Below are 15834 nucleotides of genomic sequence, written 5' to 3'. Positions count from 1 at the left end.
TTCCTGTTACATGCCACCAATAGAAAGTGATTCATCTTCTTTCATAAGACTTGACTTAAAATAAACCAACAAACAAGTTTCCACAAACGTGCATTTAAAAAGAGCAATGATGCATTTTAAAATTGAACATTTATTTTGAGAAACAATCTGAGGATAAAAATGCATTTTGTACTGGGCTGTATTTTTTGTAACATTCAACAGTTATCACAAATCTGACATAAACTCTATCATTAAACTCTGACTTGTACACAGCCCATCTGGAACAAAACAAGAACACAGCCACAAATAACACAATGCACAGAAGCTCAATTTTAACTTTGATCTTACAAGGCCTTACAAATCAGACAGCCTCTTTTGCAATGTAAAACATAAAAACATTTTTTTTTAAATACTGTTCCTAATACAAATGGCGGGTAAGTTACAAATCAGGCGATTATTATTTCCTGAAAACCCAAAGGGTTGGAACTGAATGGCAAGTGTACAATTTGTGTAATTTCCAATCAAGCTTTAATTTTTGTGATAAAGTTTATTTAATAGTGTATTTTTAGGATACGTACTGTAAAATGCTATGAAATTAGCTTTAGCTTGAAAAAGGATTCCATAGATTGCATTCCATAAATGTTCATACAATTTCAATTGCAGAATGTTATTAAACTCTATTAATGTTATTAAAAACATAATTTGAGATGTGATGGAAATTACACTGTTTATATGACATAACATTTCAGTAATATGACAATGCATGAATTGTAAGTTCACTCCTGGATATACAGTAGTTAGTGGGCAAATTTAATAAACTTATTTTCTCCACAGTGCCACTAACTAATTTGGCTGATGTTAAAAACTGTAATTTCCAAATCTGTTGGTGACAGAGCAAACAGTTTGGTTGCAAATGGAATTACATTCCAACACACTAATGTCAAAATATGAAAGTCAATTAAACAGTTAAAAACATTCTTTAGGTTTCATAAATGATTTCACAGCTAGCCCAGTTTATTCAGTGCACAATCTCAAAGTCCAAACATAAGGCATTCCAAACATGTTCAATGTGCACTAAAAACCTACACAACAGCTATTAAAATACTTGTAACAAAACAAATGTAAACAACCACGCTTTATACAAGAGCAGCTTACGGAAGTGCTGTTTATGAATAACCAAAAATCTCAACAGGAGAGAAAAACCTATAAACTGTTCAACTGTGGCTCACATTTTGCAGAAGAACACTTACACTTACAGAGACAGCAAAGATACTGAACCTCTGTGAGGCACGCTTTCACAGAAATCAGCAAACTTCACTTACAAAAAGAAATATCTTCACTGTAAATACTTTGATATACATCACCTAATTTAAAAATCTTAGTTTCTGTTGACTGACAACAATGAGATTTAATATTCAACCCCAAAATTTTCAGACAATTAATTGAGTATCACATCTGATCAGCTCTCTAAGGTTCAAAATATACAGTCTCCACTTCTAATGTACTTTATAATGTCACAGCAGAACTCCTGCAAGTTGCCACTGCAGATTTAGTAAGGCATATAAAACATCCACAGGAAGTACTGATGGCCACAGCACTTGCTCAGTTGTGCTTCAGTATCACTGAAGCTCTTTTTACACTAAATCACAGTGTCTTAAAATGTTACAATCTAGTGAACCGGGATAATAAGTGACTGAACTACACGTCCACGTTGAGATTCACAAATTAAAGCTTCAGTATATAGTACAGATACTAATTAGGAATTACCCCTCGCAATTTACATGTTAGCATTAGCAAATTAGCCAAGTTGCTATGTGGAGTCTGTCGGTATGCTCCTGTGAAACTTCACAGTCTGTCTTTGTGGAAAGCTTGGCTTGCTTTTTTTCTGATCCCAGCGACATAGCAGGATCATCTTGAAAGTGCTACGAAATGTCTTGTTGCAAAGGGCATAGCACATAGGATTTACTGTACTGTTAACGTAGCATAGCCAATAGCCTAGCGCCCAAAGGTTCTCAGGTATGCAGCCATTGCAGAAAGTGTTTACTAGCACCATGATGTTATAAGGCGTCCATGTTATAATGAAAGCGAAAAGGATGGCACTTAGAGTTTGCGCTGCTTTCTTTTCTTTTATGAGCGACATGCGCTTCCGCTTGGTGATTTGCGTCCTTGCGCGAGCTGTGAAACGTTTAGCTAAAGCTGCCTCTCTGAAAGTTATGGGTGCTGAGGGAGATTTGACGGCGGTGCTGGTGCCATCTACGTTCGGCTCTGTCGACGACTGTATAGCAGACATCGAATGAACTTTACTAATGCTTCCAATAAACCGCTTATCCCCGTTGCTGACTGAGCGCGAGATGCTGCCATCCCTGTCGTCGTTCACCACAGGGGGCCGTAATGGATCTTCCTCTGTGTCCAAATCCTCACAAGAAGTGACCTGGGAGTTTACAGCTGCCCTCATGCCAGGCAGATTGAGAACAATAGAGAAGATTGCCCGCGTGGTGGACGGCGCACTCTCATCATCGTCAGATGAGCCTGAATGGTCAGCTGACAGTCCAGCATCATTGTTGTTCCAGCTGTCACTGCTACTTTGATCTCCCTCCCGGTGTGGCCCACCTTTATCCCTCCCACCTGACTTCCACCCCCAGCAGTGGAATCGGCCACTCAGGCCAGTAACGGAGCTTTGTTTGTGGCCAGGTTGGCCCAGTTCGAAATTGCTGCTGCTTCTAGTGGTGTGGAGGTGGAAGTGCGGCCTCTCGACACCTCCGAACCTTCCAACTGAGCCTTGCAATACTGCAAGTTCCCGAGAACGATTCTCTGTCTCTTTGTATATTCGCCAGTATAGAACGCTCATTATCGTCACCGGCAGGTAGAAAGCCGCCACCGCGGTGCAAAATGTAATAATAGGCTCGGAGAGAAACTGAATGTAACATTTATCCAGTGGAACAGTTCTTTCTCCTACAAAATACTGCCAAAACAAGATGGCAGGAGCCCAAAGTATGAGCGACACAAACCATGCCAGGCCAATCATCACTCCTGCCCGCCTGGTGGTGCGTTTGGCACGGTATGTCAGAGGCCTTGTGATGGAGAAATATCGGTCAAAGCTAATGACCAGCAGATTCATGACAGATGCGTTGCTGGCTACATAGTCTATTGCTAGCCAGAGGTCACATGCCCAGTTTCCCATTGCCCAGTGGCCCATGACAATGTAGGTGGTGTACAAGTTCATAGAGATGACCCCAATGATAAGATCTGCCACGGCTAAACTAAGTAGGAAGTAATTGTTAACCGTTTTGAGCTGGCGGTTTACCTTAAATGACACCATGACCAAGATATTGCCAATAATAGTAATAAGAGAGAGCAGTCCTGTAAAGACAACGATGAGAATGACCTGCCAGAGTGAGTGACCCCCCAGAGGATCATAGGATTGACCTTCAACCTCGAAATTACTCCCATTGAGCTTGAATACGGCACTGAGGTTGATGAGGCTTGTGTTCTGGAGCAGTGGCCACGGAGTGGATGCCAGGTAGACTTCCACTCCAAGGATGTTGGATGGCGAGTAAAGGCCCAACTCGGTGCTGTTGGAGTCCATAGTGCAAGCCGGGCATATTCTAAAGAAAAAGAGAACAATTATCACTTTGAGTTTATTCATTTCGGAGTTATGTATGTTACATGTTTGCAGTGAAAGTAAAGTAACTTCTCTTTTTTCAGTGGTTTTTAATCCTGGCCCTAGGGACCCCATGCTCTGTACATTATGTATGTCTCCCTTATCTGACACACTCAGTTGAGTTTATGGATCTCTCTCTTTACAAGCTGATGATCTGAATCAGATGTCAGATGTTTTCAGACTTTAGCCATGTATATGTTTATAAGCAACTGGGAAAAAAAGTAAGGGCTTGTCAAATTTTCTCCAGGCCCCCAAACCTCCTAGACCTCATAGGGTTAAATAAGGGATACAATCAAAAAAAATAATAATAATCTAAACTACTCTTAAAAGTTATTCACCTATTTTTTTCTTTAAGACTAGTCAAAATAGTTTTAATTTGGTTACATAAGAACTTACAGTAAGAGAATCCAAAAAAAAAAAAAAGAGTGATTACTAACTGATTTTGCTAACTGCTAGTTGGTCATACCAGTTCTTAAGACACTGTCTTAACATAGTTATCTAAACAAAGTTTATGCAACTGGCCCACTGCTTTATATAATGTAGTTGAGCTTCCTAAATAAATGAAAGATTGCTGTTGCTTTATATCTACACTAGAGGACGATGTTGATCTTTTCAATCTTTTTTTAAACTTGCCTATTGCAATTTGAAAATTCTCATTAAATCTTTATAAAATACTTTTAAGTGGTATTAACTCTTAGAAGACATTTCATACTTCTTCTATGGAACCTAAATTTCATTGTACAAAAGTGAAAATTACTTGTCCTATGTGGGTTGGCCTTATAAATAAATACAGCCTTTCTCCTAGAAAAAACTTGTGAATCACAAACAAGCTCCGGTATCTCATTAATGGGAGAAAAAGTTACTTGGTGAATTTTTAGATCAGACATGAATCATTGTAATAAGGACCATTTTAATAACATTAATGATAATGTTAAATCTCAGATTTGAGGCTTACTTGCAGAGTTAGAAGAAAACACAAAACAAAAAAAAAGTTGGGAAACACTAGTCTAGAGCAACATTCTGAGCCAATGGACCTATAACACTACATTTAAAAAAGATATTAAGATATTTATCAATATTTTCTCACTTAAATATGAATACAATGTATATGCTAAAATAGTTCATATGCAAAAGGTATAAGCTCTGCCTGTACTTTCAACTAGCAGATCAATCATGTTCAAAACAATTACACTCCAGTTAAAAGTAGATCCATCTGAGAGACTCTCCGAGCTAGCAGACACAGGAACAGCAGAAAAAAAAAATGTTAACATCGAGAAAGATGAAAGATGGAAGAGGTGTTCCATTACTTAGATTCTGCAAGAGGAAGTTGTTGCAGAGCTTTCCCAGAATGCCTCACACAAATGCACAGTTAATCTCACTGATAGGGGCAGAGAATAGAATGTAACTGGCTCATGGCCAAGGACGGCTGAACGTCTCATCTCTTCAGATGAAAATGATATTTAGTTCTTGACCAGAAGTTACACACATTAAGTTCAAGGTACGCATATCCAAAGTGTCCTGGTCATGTGCAAGATCTAAAAATACATAAATTAATACAAAAGATATTACACAATTACACACAAACACTTCTTATTTCTGGGAAGGGGGTTGGTGCACCTTAGGAAGTGGCAATCCAACTTCAGAAATAAGTCAAAAGGCTGTTGACTGCTGCTCTAAAAAAGGAAGTGTGACAATCATAAAGCATCATTAAACAGAACATGCCTACGTTACTAAATATAGTCATACTCTTTAAAGGGAAAGAGCTGATATTGAACCCAGAACATCTGTCTCTTTTTCATCTTGATAAGGCAGAGAGGGATGCGAGGGGAAGACAAAGATGAGAGTGAGAAGTAGGTGAGATGCAAGATTAGGGAACAACAACCTGATCATATAATCACACGGTATATTCATATTGTCGCTAAGATACCATATATGGGTTTGCATATTTAAAACAGAAAAAATAACAAACGGATATGGGTACTGACACACACACACACACACACACACACACACACAGTGCAACAAAAGAGAGAGAGGTAATTAGCTATTGGATTCAATCTCAGTTCTCCTACAGTGGAAACAAAGGGATAATTACTTTATAATAGGCAGACCAAGAATACATATATAGACTCGGTGTTTAAAACTGAGGGAACAAAGCTGTCATAGAACCTGGCTTGTTTAAAACAAATTAAATACTATACTAAACGTTAGGAATAATTAAGTTCTTGAAAGAAGTATGGTCACCAAGGCTGCATTTATTTGATCTTTGTATTTTAAGATATTTTCAAATGTATCTCTGTGATGGCAAAGTTAAATTTTCCAATTTTCAACAACCTCTACTCTAGTCTTTAGTGTCACATTAACCTTCTGCAATCAGTCTATTATGCTGTTTTGGTGCTCAAGAAACATTTCTTATTATTATTATCAATAATGAACTGGAAAGTAATAATAATAATTAAAAAGTTCGACCGGTAGTGTTAGGATAACTTTAAAAGAAAAAAATACAAACGGGCCAAATGTTGCACAAATATAAGTTACTCGATACCAACTGCTTAATTCATTACACAATTTTGTTCAGCAGTGTTTCTGTTTGTGTAACATTGCTTAATTACCTCTATATACAACCTTGAATACATGTTCTGCAAATAAACAACAAAAGACATCTCAATATTTAAAACTAGCACCGCAAAAAGAGATATCAGTGTTTAACGAATTAAAAAAACGGTTTCAGTACTGACTAAGATAAGCCACAATCAAAGCTGTTCTTCACACACCTGCACATCACTTCCATATTAAAATGGCAAGGATAATATCATCAAGCTACATTTCAATGAAATAACTGTCAGAGGAATTGTGTTATTGTTATTATGTTATGCTTAAGAAACACAATTTATCAGAATGCAACATGGTACAGGTGTAGCAGCTAAAAATTACTTCCGTTCAGAAGTTTGGGGTTGATTAAAAACATTTAATAATGTGGATAAAATACAATTCGACTTCTGTGTGAATCAGTAAAGCTTGACTGTTTATAGCTTTAGGTGGTGCTGTTTGATTCATCTTTAAGCGAGATATCAGATATGGTACATAAATATAGACTGAATAGTGTTTAAACACAGGCTTTGAAAGTAAAGGCTGAAAAACAAGCCAGCATTCAATGCAACAACCAAGCAACACAAGATTAAAGGTCCCCTTCTTCGTGATCCCATGTTTTAAACTTTAGTTAGTGTGTAATGTTTTTGTTAGAGTATAAATAATATCTGTAAAATTCTAAAGCTCAAAGTTCAATGCCAAGCGAGATATTTGATTTAACAGAATTCGCCTACAAAAAACGACCCGTTTGGACTACAGCCCTCTAGTTCCTGCAGTAATGACGTCAATAAAACTGTTTTTTGACTAAACTCCGCCCACATGAATACACAAAAAGGGGGGCGTGGTCTTGTTGCACTCCGACGGAGAAGAAGGAAGAGCTGCGTTTGTGTTTGACATGTCGTTGAAACGCTGTTATTTTCATCTCGGAGTCCAATCATCTTTGTTTGGGCTTCCCAGGGATGCTGTACTTGGAGATTAATGATTACAATTTATGTTTAACTCTGTTCCCGAAAATTATAATCCACATGTAAAACTATGTGCAGCACATTTTGCTGAGGAGAGCTTGCTGAGAACGACTTCCTCAATCTCAATCAGTTTAATGCCGGATTCGCACAAAGATTATTCTTGAAAGATGGAGCAGTTCCCTCTTTGTCTGGAGAGTCATTTATGGACCACAACCGGTAAGTGTATTTTATTATTTAAGTTGGTGCGTTTAACAGTTTTAACTTATTACACAAAGGGCAACGCTGTTTAGCTTTTTTAACTAGATGTTAGGGCTGTGAAAAAAACAAATGCAATTTTCATGCGCATCTCGTCAGTAAAAACGCTCCTGTGATTATAAGTACATCTCCAGCACATGCTCCTGCCCACTTGCTTCTCAAAACTAGTCCAATCGCGTTACCAGGAGGTCAGCCTGCTCTAAGCTGCTGTCGAATCACAACACAGGAACCGCTGGCCCAATCAGAACGCGTTACGTATTTCTGAAGGAGGGACTTCATACAACAAGGAAGTCATCAGCCTGTTTTTATGACAGTGAAAACAGCGGAATACAGATAGGTGAATTGTGTGAAAAATACTGTGTTTTTTTACACGTGAAACATGAACACGTTATGTTGCACACTGTAAACACAATCAAAGCTTCAAAAAAGCGTGAAAAACGGGACCTTTAAGTCAAAAAGAAGTCTAATGAGCATTGGGCACTAATTCGGGGCCCTGCACTCCTGTTTTCAGCTCTGTGCTTTTATCCTTTAAGGGTTGTGCTATGACCTATAAACACACACACACACACACAAGCTCAGATGAAGGATAGCAAACACATTTTTACAAAACTAGTGACACGCAGTCATAATTCCATTCAGTTGTGGAATTTGGGAATTTCTTAATTTCGGCTGATCCGCAAACAGCAGCTGACGAACGGGCTGTTGTCATGGTGACCAGGGAGGATGTGGAGGGAAGCGTGAGGGGCACACGACAGCAAATACGGTTTGATGAAGCCTTTGATGACAGACCTAGAATCAAACGAACATCTGGAGTTTACATGCATGACTTCAAACGTACTGTACATCAAACATCGTTTTTGTGTGTAAAACCACTCATCCTCACATGTAAAGATTTATTTTCATGCCATAAACACGCATATTCAAAGGTGAAATACGTCTGTGGAGGTAACGGACTAAAAACTGCACTGGCTGCTTTTGTTTTCATGGTCTTCTGTGGAAAAACACACTTTTAAGTGAAGCAGACTGGCATGTTTTGGTACCATCCCCCCTGGCCTGGTAGTTAAGTGTGAAGACAGTGTGTTGTAAAAGCTTTCTCTTTGTCTGTGTGTGTGTTGGGTATTTTGAAATAAGTCATGTTCTATAAATGAGGATTTCTGAAGAATGATGGTTAAATGTCAACGCATTCTTTTCCAGAGTTTGAGGGAGATCCGTGATTACCTCATATGGCCTTTGACCATCAGAAATGTCAGTGGTGAACACGTGCAGAACCTTGATCAATATGCCGATTGGAATTTGAATGAATCACTGGCATGGGTACAATTATAGATGAGAAGCCATAATTATCTCTCAATATCTCAATACGAAAGTCAAAGAAGATCAGTGAAGCATGAGAGACTGCTTTCTAACAGATCATTTACTGATCTCTTATGATTAAAAGTGATGGCTAGGGATTCGTCCCAGAGCAACTTCCTTCTTATTTTACCTCTGCATATAACCCTTTGACATATGACATTCTACCCACGTCTTTTTTTCAGTCCTTTTAAGTTCAGTTGAAGGCGAGGTGTGAAATATCACCAAATGCCACAAAAAAATAAGACTTTTAAATAAATTATATACATATGATACAATTTTCTTTCAAAGAATTGTATATAATAATTCACTTTACATGTTACTTGTTGTACAGTGGAGATTTTTTTTTTTTTTTTTTTTTTTGGCCAATCAACTTTTCATTGTTACACTGATAATATAGTTTATAAAGAGAAAGAAAAAAAAATCAAAAATAGAAGCATTTTCCATATTAGACCACATGTGTGCATTTCTTTAAATTGTTTTTAATGGTAATTCATCCAGTGTTAGCTTTGCTAATTATCTAAATGTTTTCACTATAACAAGACTGATACTACTTGATTGTTCTTCATCTCATCTATATATCTGCTTTTTGATTTCCTGTTTTCCTCTTTTCTTCCATCACTAATCACTAATTAGTCTTAATCTGCTCTTCTACTAGTGTTTATTACCTGTTCCTTTGTGTTAGCTAACTATGTTTGGTCAAACGTTCTGGGTTTTTGGTTATCGTGAAGCTGTAATTCTTTACTCCATCTGTTCTCAGTTGAAACACCTCAACCGGGCCTCAAAGTTGGATCAACTGAGAGATATCTGTATACAATGTTAGAGGTAAACAGGTTTTCTGTGAAGCCAAAGCAATTTGGGGACCTTATTACGGTCTAGATGAAAATGCCAGTCAGAATAAAATCCGTTACATCTGTACTCGATATCAGACATATAGGTCCTCTGTAGGGTTAGATTGTTTCATCAGCATGATGGGCTAATTTACACCCTTTACCTCGGAATGAACAACACCTGACATTACAAATTTGAGTGGCTGATAAGGTGAGGCTGAGGTATCATACGTGTTACACACCGAGGCTGTGACCACAAGACAAGTGATCATATAAGACTGGTAGAACAGAAAATGTGTTCCTTTCTCCAGTCATCAACAGTGCATCTGTATCGATCCACCCCGCTGTAAGTAATACCTTAATCTCAGGCATGCCGAAGAATCTATCACAGACTATGACACGATCCACATCCCCGGAGCAGCAGCATATCCTCTCTCTGTGCGATTGGCCAGAGTTAAATTTGTCTGCTTTGTAAAGCTTGAACTGGTCCACTACAGAACGATTTGGGATTGCATGTTTTTGAAATATCTTCAAGTCATCATAGAAACGTGTTTCATTCACAAATACTGTCTAAGGCAATGATAAGTTTAAGTTCTTATGGAAGGGGTTTTGTATTACCATTATCTAAGTCTGATTTTGAATGACTAATCAAAATGGACATTTTCATAGCTACAGAATATGTAATGTTTTTATTTTATTTTTTAATACAGCACCTTCTGAAGATTTATATAATATAGTATAATATAATATAATAATTAAACCAGTACATACATACAGTACTTACAGTACACACATACAATTAAAAGTATATAAGACAATACACACAAAAAAACTAATTATTTTTTAAAGAGGACAATATTTATTTATTTAGTTAAAAATAACTATGCAATAATTTAATTTATCATTTAATTAGACAGATATCATCTGCCACAAAACAATAAAGGTTTATGACAATTAAATAATTCAAACACCAAATCAAAACATTTTACAATTTTTAAGTGTAAGAGTAGTTTTACAATAATCTCATATAAAAGAAAAAAATGACATAAAAATAAATGAAATGGTTCACTAGAATGAAGCAGACTTTCCAGAGCATATGTGAAAAAGAGGACATTTTAGGAGAACAGATTTACAAATTATTATCATCAGTTCACTCACTTGAGTGTGTGCAGTGCAATACAAAAGCATTTGTAAAAAAGAAACATCTGAAGTATTCTTATGTTACTGATAAAGCTAATAGCATCATTACTTACTGTTAGTTACTCCCAACACTAATTCCCAGACTCTAGATACCAATCTAAGAGAAAAACCACATGCTGGTATCTACTATATAAAAAAGATCTGCTTCTAGAGACTTAGACCCTGTAAATAGCAGGACCAACAGGTCAAGGACAGACCACATGCAGTTCAACAGTCTTTTACTAAACCACTAGGGCTGTGCTTCTGAGTGTTAACCAGTCTCCAGGAGCACACAGAGGAATGCTTACACCAGCAGAGACAGAGATAATTATTGCAACTGAAGCACAGACATTCAAAACCAATATCTTACTGTGCATATACAGTTTTTACGAACTCTGCTGCTATGTGGCTACATTAATTAATCTGGGACGAATTCTGTTATACTATCTTATAATACTGTAAATTTACGAATATCATTTTTTGGTTATTAAAAATGCCATCACAAAACCAGTCTATAATAATGGTAAGCTGTGGAAACGTTTTTCTCCCATTAAACAATTTTTAAATGGAAACATGGACATAGATATGCATGTTTGAGAACATGCTTGAGTGCCAATAGTGTGCATGTGCATGCTTTAAGTTGCAGAGAACATGTGTCAGCATGCATAGCTTTGTGTGAGAGGGCAAGATAAACTAACTTTTTTCGAAGGCTCAAGGGATTTCTTTGATTCCTGTGTAGAGAATTTCCAGTAGGTTGGGTATAAAACACAGCCCACCAAGCATCCGTATTATTGCCAGCACTGCCCCCCAAAAAATAAACCTCCTCCTAGTCACAATTTGCACTTTTAAAATACTGTGTGCTCGCCTGCGTATGTATTTGGAAATATGCCTAGTTATAATGCTCTATTCCATCATCTGATAAATTATTGCTGCCAAGACCATTAGAAAAAGTATAACTTCACTTAGAAATGAAACTATGAATGCCTGCTTTTCACACATGCAAAAGAGCAATTAACATAGTGTCAGAGTCTTGTTTGTATTAAAGAATGACCATCACTATAAATACTTACATCACAGCATTACATAAACTACCATTCAAATGTTCTGAATAATTACGATTTTTCTAAATAAGTCACCAAAAATGGATTTATTTGATCAAAAACGCAGTAAAACAGTGATATTGATCCTTTGGAACTTATTCTAATATGCTAATTTGGTGCTCTTTTTGTTACAGGAATGCCTTGTTTTCTGTTCTCTCCGTTGTGACTTAGTTTCAGTAAGTTGCCTGATTATGTCATTCAGTTCACCTGTTGTCTGTTAATCATCTCATTAGTTCCCTTTGTTTGGTTTATGCTTATTAGTCCCCAGTTCTAGATGTCATTTTTTAATATATCGGAATCGGCCGATATCTGGTTTAGTTGTGCGATTTAAAGTCAGACACGTTGGCGGGCAGCCCCGTGTTATTGGAGCGAAGGAAAGTGCTGCTGCTGCAAGTTAAGGACCCCAAGCCAAAGCTTTTGGAAGATTCAACAACAGTCCTGGGAGATACAGGTAGTCAGAGAATTTCACTCTGTAAATGGTATGGAGAAGTTGGCAGCTCTCACAAACACTGCAGTGTGATTGAGGGCTACGTTACCGCCCCGCTCACAGACATCACCGTGCTCGGAGAGACAGCTGTCCTGGAGCTGCCCAGAATGGTAAATGACATTTGTTCGCAAGCATGGTTTGATGCAGACAATAGCCAGGTTTCCATCCAACTCATTTGCATTTAGGGATGTCAATATTCGATAATTTCCATGATCGATCGTCGTTTAAATGAACGATCAATTAATAACCTTAATGCTGCAAAATGCATCTGCAGTGGTATTATTTTAGCATGCAAATGAAGGGGAAAACTTCAAGATATCGGCCCTAAAAATCGGCAGCACATATCGGCCATCAGCTGACCCTGACCTCTAAACATCGCCATCGGCTATAGAAAAACCCATATTGGTCGAATTCTACTCAGTTTTACCTTAGACTACATCTGTTCTCCATCTATGTTAAGTTGATTTCTGTGCATGTTTTCCTGGATTTATCTGATTAAAAGACTATGTTGATCTCCGTCTTTGTGCAATTTGTAGTTTGTTATTGGTACTCGTATTAATAATATATCAAATAGATGCATGCAGCTTTATCTATTTATCTATCTACACATACATTTACTTATTTTCATAGGAGACATGTGCTAAAAATATACATAAACATAACTATATATCTTTTTAACCTATTACAATATCTGTTCTTCCTAACATTAAAATAAAACTGTTGTCATAAAAATCATCACCTTAAATCCATTCTGAAAATGCCATTTTGTAAATTTCCTCCACCATGAGTGTCTATGAATACTCTCCATATCTGTATGTTGCGAAGTGATAATCAGGCCTTACATGGCAGCCTGAGGCAGGACTCCTGCACAGACCTGTCTGAGAAGAGAAGCACACTCAGTCTCCTGTGTAAACACAACAGTGGGAGAGGAATGCTCAAGCTGGGAGTAAAGCCCGAGACACACTGCACAATTTTCGGCTGTCCCAGACAAAAGATTGGCATTGTGAAACAATTGTGGCATTTTCTGTGATCGTGGCTCCTAATCGATGGGCCTTTGTCACACAGTGAGAGAGGTTCAAAGATGGCCGTTTCACAGTCTTGCGACCTAAGATAACCTACGATAATTTTCTGGCATGGTCAGAAATTCAGCATGTTCATCGTATAGTGTGTTTGTAATTAGGATCCACATTTACTGACCAACCAGTAAAAATGCAACATGGCGCTGAAACATAAAACTGCCTACCTCTTATTTCTTCCCCTTTCGCTGCTCCCACGGTTCTCAGCACACATAAAAACTTCTACTGTCAAAGTGTGATTCACTATGCTCTTTTTGTTTACCACTAGTGCATGCTAATGATGTTTTATTCTTCTACATAAACGTGCGTCGTAGCCAACGAGTCAATAGGTGTCATCATCGTACAGTCTACATGTATCTGGAAGGATGATTATGGTCCTGTTTACACCAGGTATTATCATCCATCTCGGAGCGATCACAAGTGGTCAGACTAAATGCATTGCTGTTTACACCTGGTAATAACGTGCATCTCAAACATGTGTCTCCTGTGACCACTTGCAATCAGATTTTGAGGCTCCTTCTGTTCAAATAACTACATAACAGTACATCACTTTTTGCATCAGTGTGTTACCGAGTTGATAAAGAACAAAAAGTGCACAATTTCTTATATACTGTACAGTATCTAAGCACAAATGATTGATTTATTACAAACATGGGGAATTTATTACAAACGTTTTGCTTCACAAGACATTATTTTATGGACTTGGGTTGTGTGGATTACTTGTGGATTATTGTGACATTTTGATCAGCTTCTTGGACTCTCATTCTGACAGCACCCATTCCCTACAGAGGATCCAGTGGTGAGCAAGTGATGTAATGCAACATTTCTCCAAATCAATTCAAATGAAGAAACAAACTCATCTATATATTGAATGGCATAAGGGTAAATCTTCAGAACAATTTACATTTTTTAGTGAAAATATATAAAAGAATATGATAACAATAAATATAGAAAATTGTAAAAAAAAAAAAAATAATAAAAAAAATAATAATCTGTGACTATAACACTCAAAAATAATGTTCATTTTATGTTCATAATCAATGTGAACTGTAAAACTATATGTAATAACAATAAAGTGAATGAATGAATAAATAAATATGAAAATAAATTATTTAACTGATACTGTATTATGTTCCTAACCATTTAAGGGTGAATGTGGTCAAGTGCTTGTTTTGGTTTATATGCCTGTGTACACAAACCTGCATTCTGCATTGCATTTGTAATGATAAAACCCCATTTACTTGATGAATGAAGTAAACACATACAGCATTGAACTTAAGAGCTTGGGCAAAGGAAACCAACTCACATTTGATTCCTTGTGAGGATGTTTTATTCCCTGTGAGTTCAGTGCAATTATTTTCCACAGAAGCAAACTCATCTCCTCTGGATATGTCTCTGTATATTACATTGACTCCTGGGTTGGAGCAAAATGAATGTTCCCTTTTCCCTTTCATCCGACCACAACCCTGCAGCCAAAATTGCATTAAATATTCCTTTTATATCTTCACCTTCGGAGGGCAGTCCCTTGTAATTGCTTGGCTGTACTGTATGCCAATAAATAACTAATAAAACACACACACACACACACACACACACACAAACTCTGATTTCTGGTCATGCTAGAACAGATCCTGGGAGAAATGCATTCTGTATTCATTACAATGACACGATGAGGACATGCCTGGAATTTAGTTTGCTCGAAAAACATAATCTGGTAAAAATGGTTCAGTTTTTTTTTTCCAGCAGAGTACAAATTTGATCTTCTACAAGTGATGTGTACTGCGGAGTATACAGTATATTGGCAAACAAGATGCCTGAGGCGGCCATGAATATTTAAGAGCTTTTTTCATTTAGAAACAGCAAGTGAATCGTTGTATTCTTGAATACTTCAGTCAGATGAAAGATCTTATCAGGGACAGATCCATAATCACTGATACCTGGCTGCACCTGCACACATGAATGTCTTGGCAAATGAAAACAGAATGAATATAAAAGGCAGTATGTACACACCACTGATAATTAATATCGCCCCGCAAAGCTGCATTCTAGTGGACTGTGTAGAATTTCCTGTAAGTGTGGATGCCAGAGGAGGCAAGTGGGGTGATAGATTAGTTCTGCTTAGTTAATGCTAGGCGCTTAGCAAGGTCAGCATAATATATAAATTACTTCAACATGAGCATGAACATATAGTTTCAGCCAAAGAAAAACTATTTAATTTTCTTGAAACAAAAACTGATCATTACTCTATTAATGAATGTGATGCAATGCTAAATTTCTGCAAATCTGCTGCAATGAAGAAACAAACTTTTCTACAAGATGGCCTGAGATTGAATAGGCCTACATTTGCGTGAACTATTCCTTTG

At 37.2% G+C, this 15834-nt stretch overlaps 1 protein-coding gene across 2 annotated transcripts in view; it reads right to left on the bottom strand.

Moving 5' to 3' along the window:
• Positions 1-110: 110 nt before the first annotated feature.
• Positions 111-15834, bottom strand: part of LOC128031653 (muscarinic acetylcholine receptor M1) — an 80228-nt gene continuing 64504 nt past the window's right edge. For both annotated transcript variants that reach the window (XM_052619972.1, XM_052619973.1), the window contains exon 3: positions 111-3584. In XM_052619972.1, coding sequence (XP_052475932.1) covers positions 1790-3565 — 1776 coding nt within the window. In that variant the 5' untranslated portion in view covers positions 3566-3584 and the 3' untranslated portion in view covers positions 111-1789. The remainder of the gene's footprint in view (positions 3585-15834) is intronic.

Source organism: Carassius gibelio, chromosome A17 (assembly GCF_023724105.1).
Source record: "Carassius gibelio isolate Cgi1373 ecotype wild population from Czech Republic chromosome A17, carGib1.2-hapl.c, whole genome shotgun sequence".
Classification (NCBI taxonomy): domain Eukaryota; kingdom Metazoa; phylum Chordata; class Actinopteri; order Cypriniformes; family Cyprinidae; genus Carassius; species Carassius gibelio.
The sequence above is the reverse complement of the archived record's forward strand: the minus strand, read 5'-3'. Positions and strand labels throughout refer to the sequence as shown.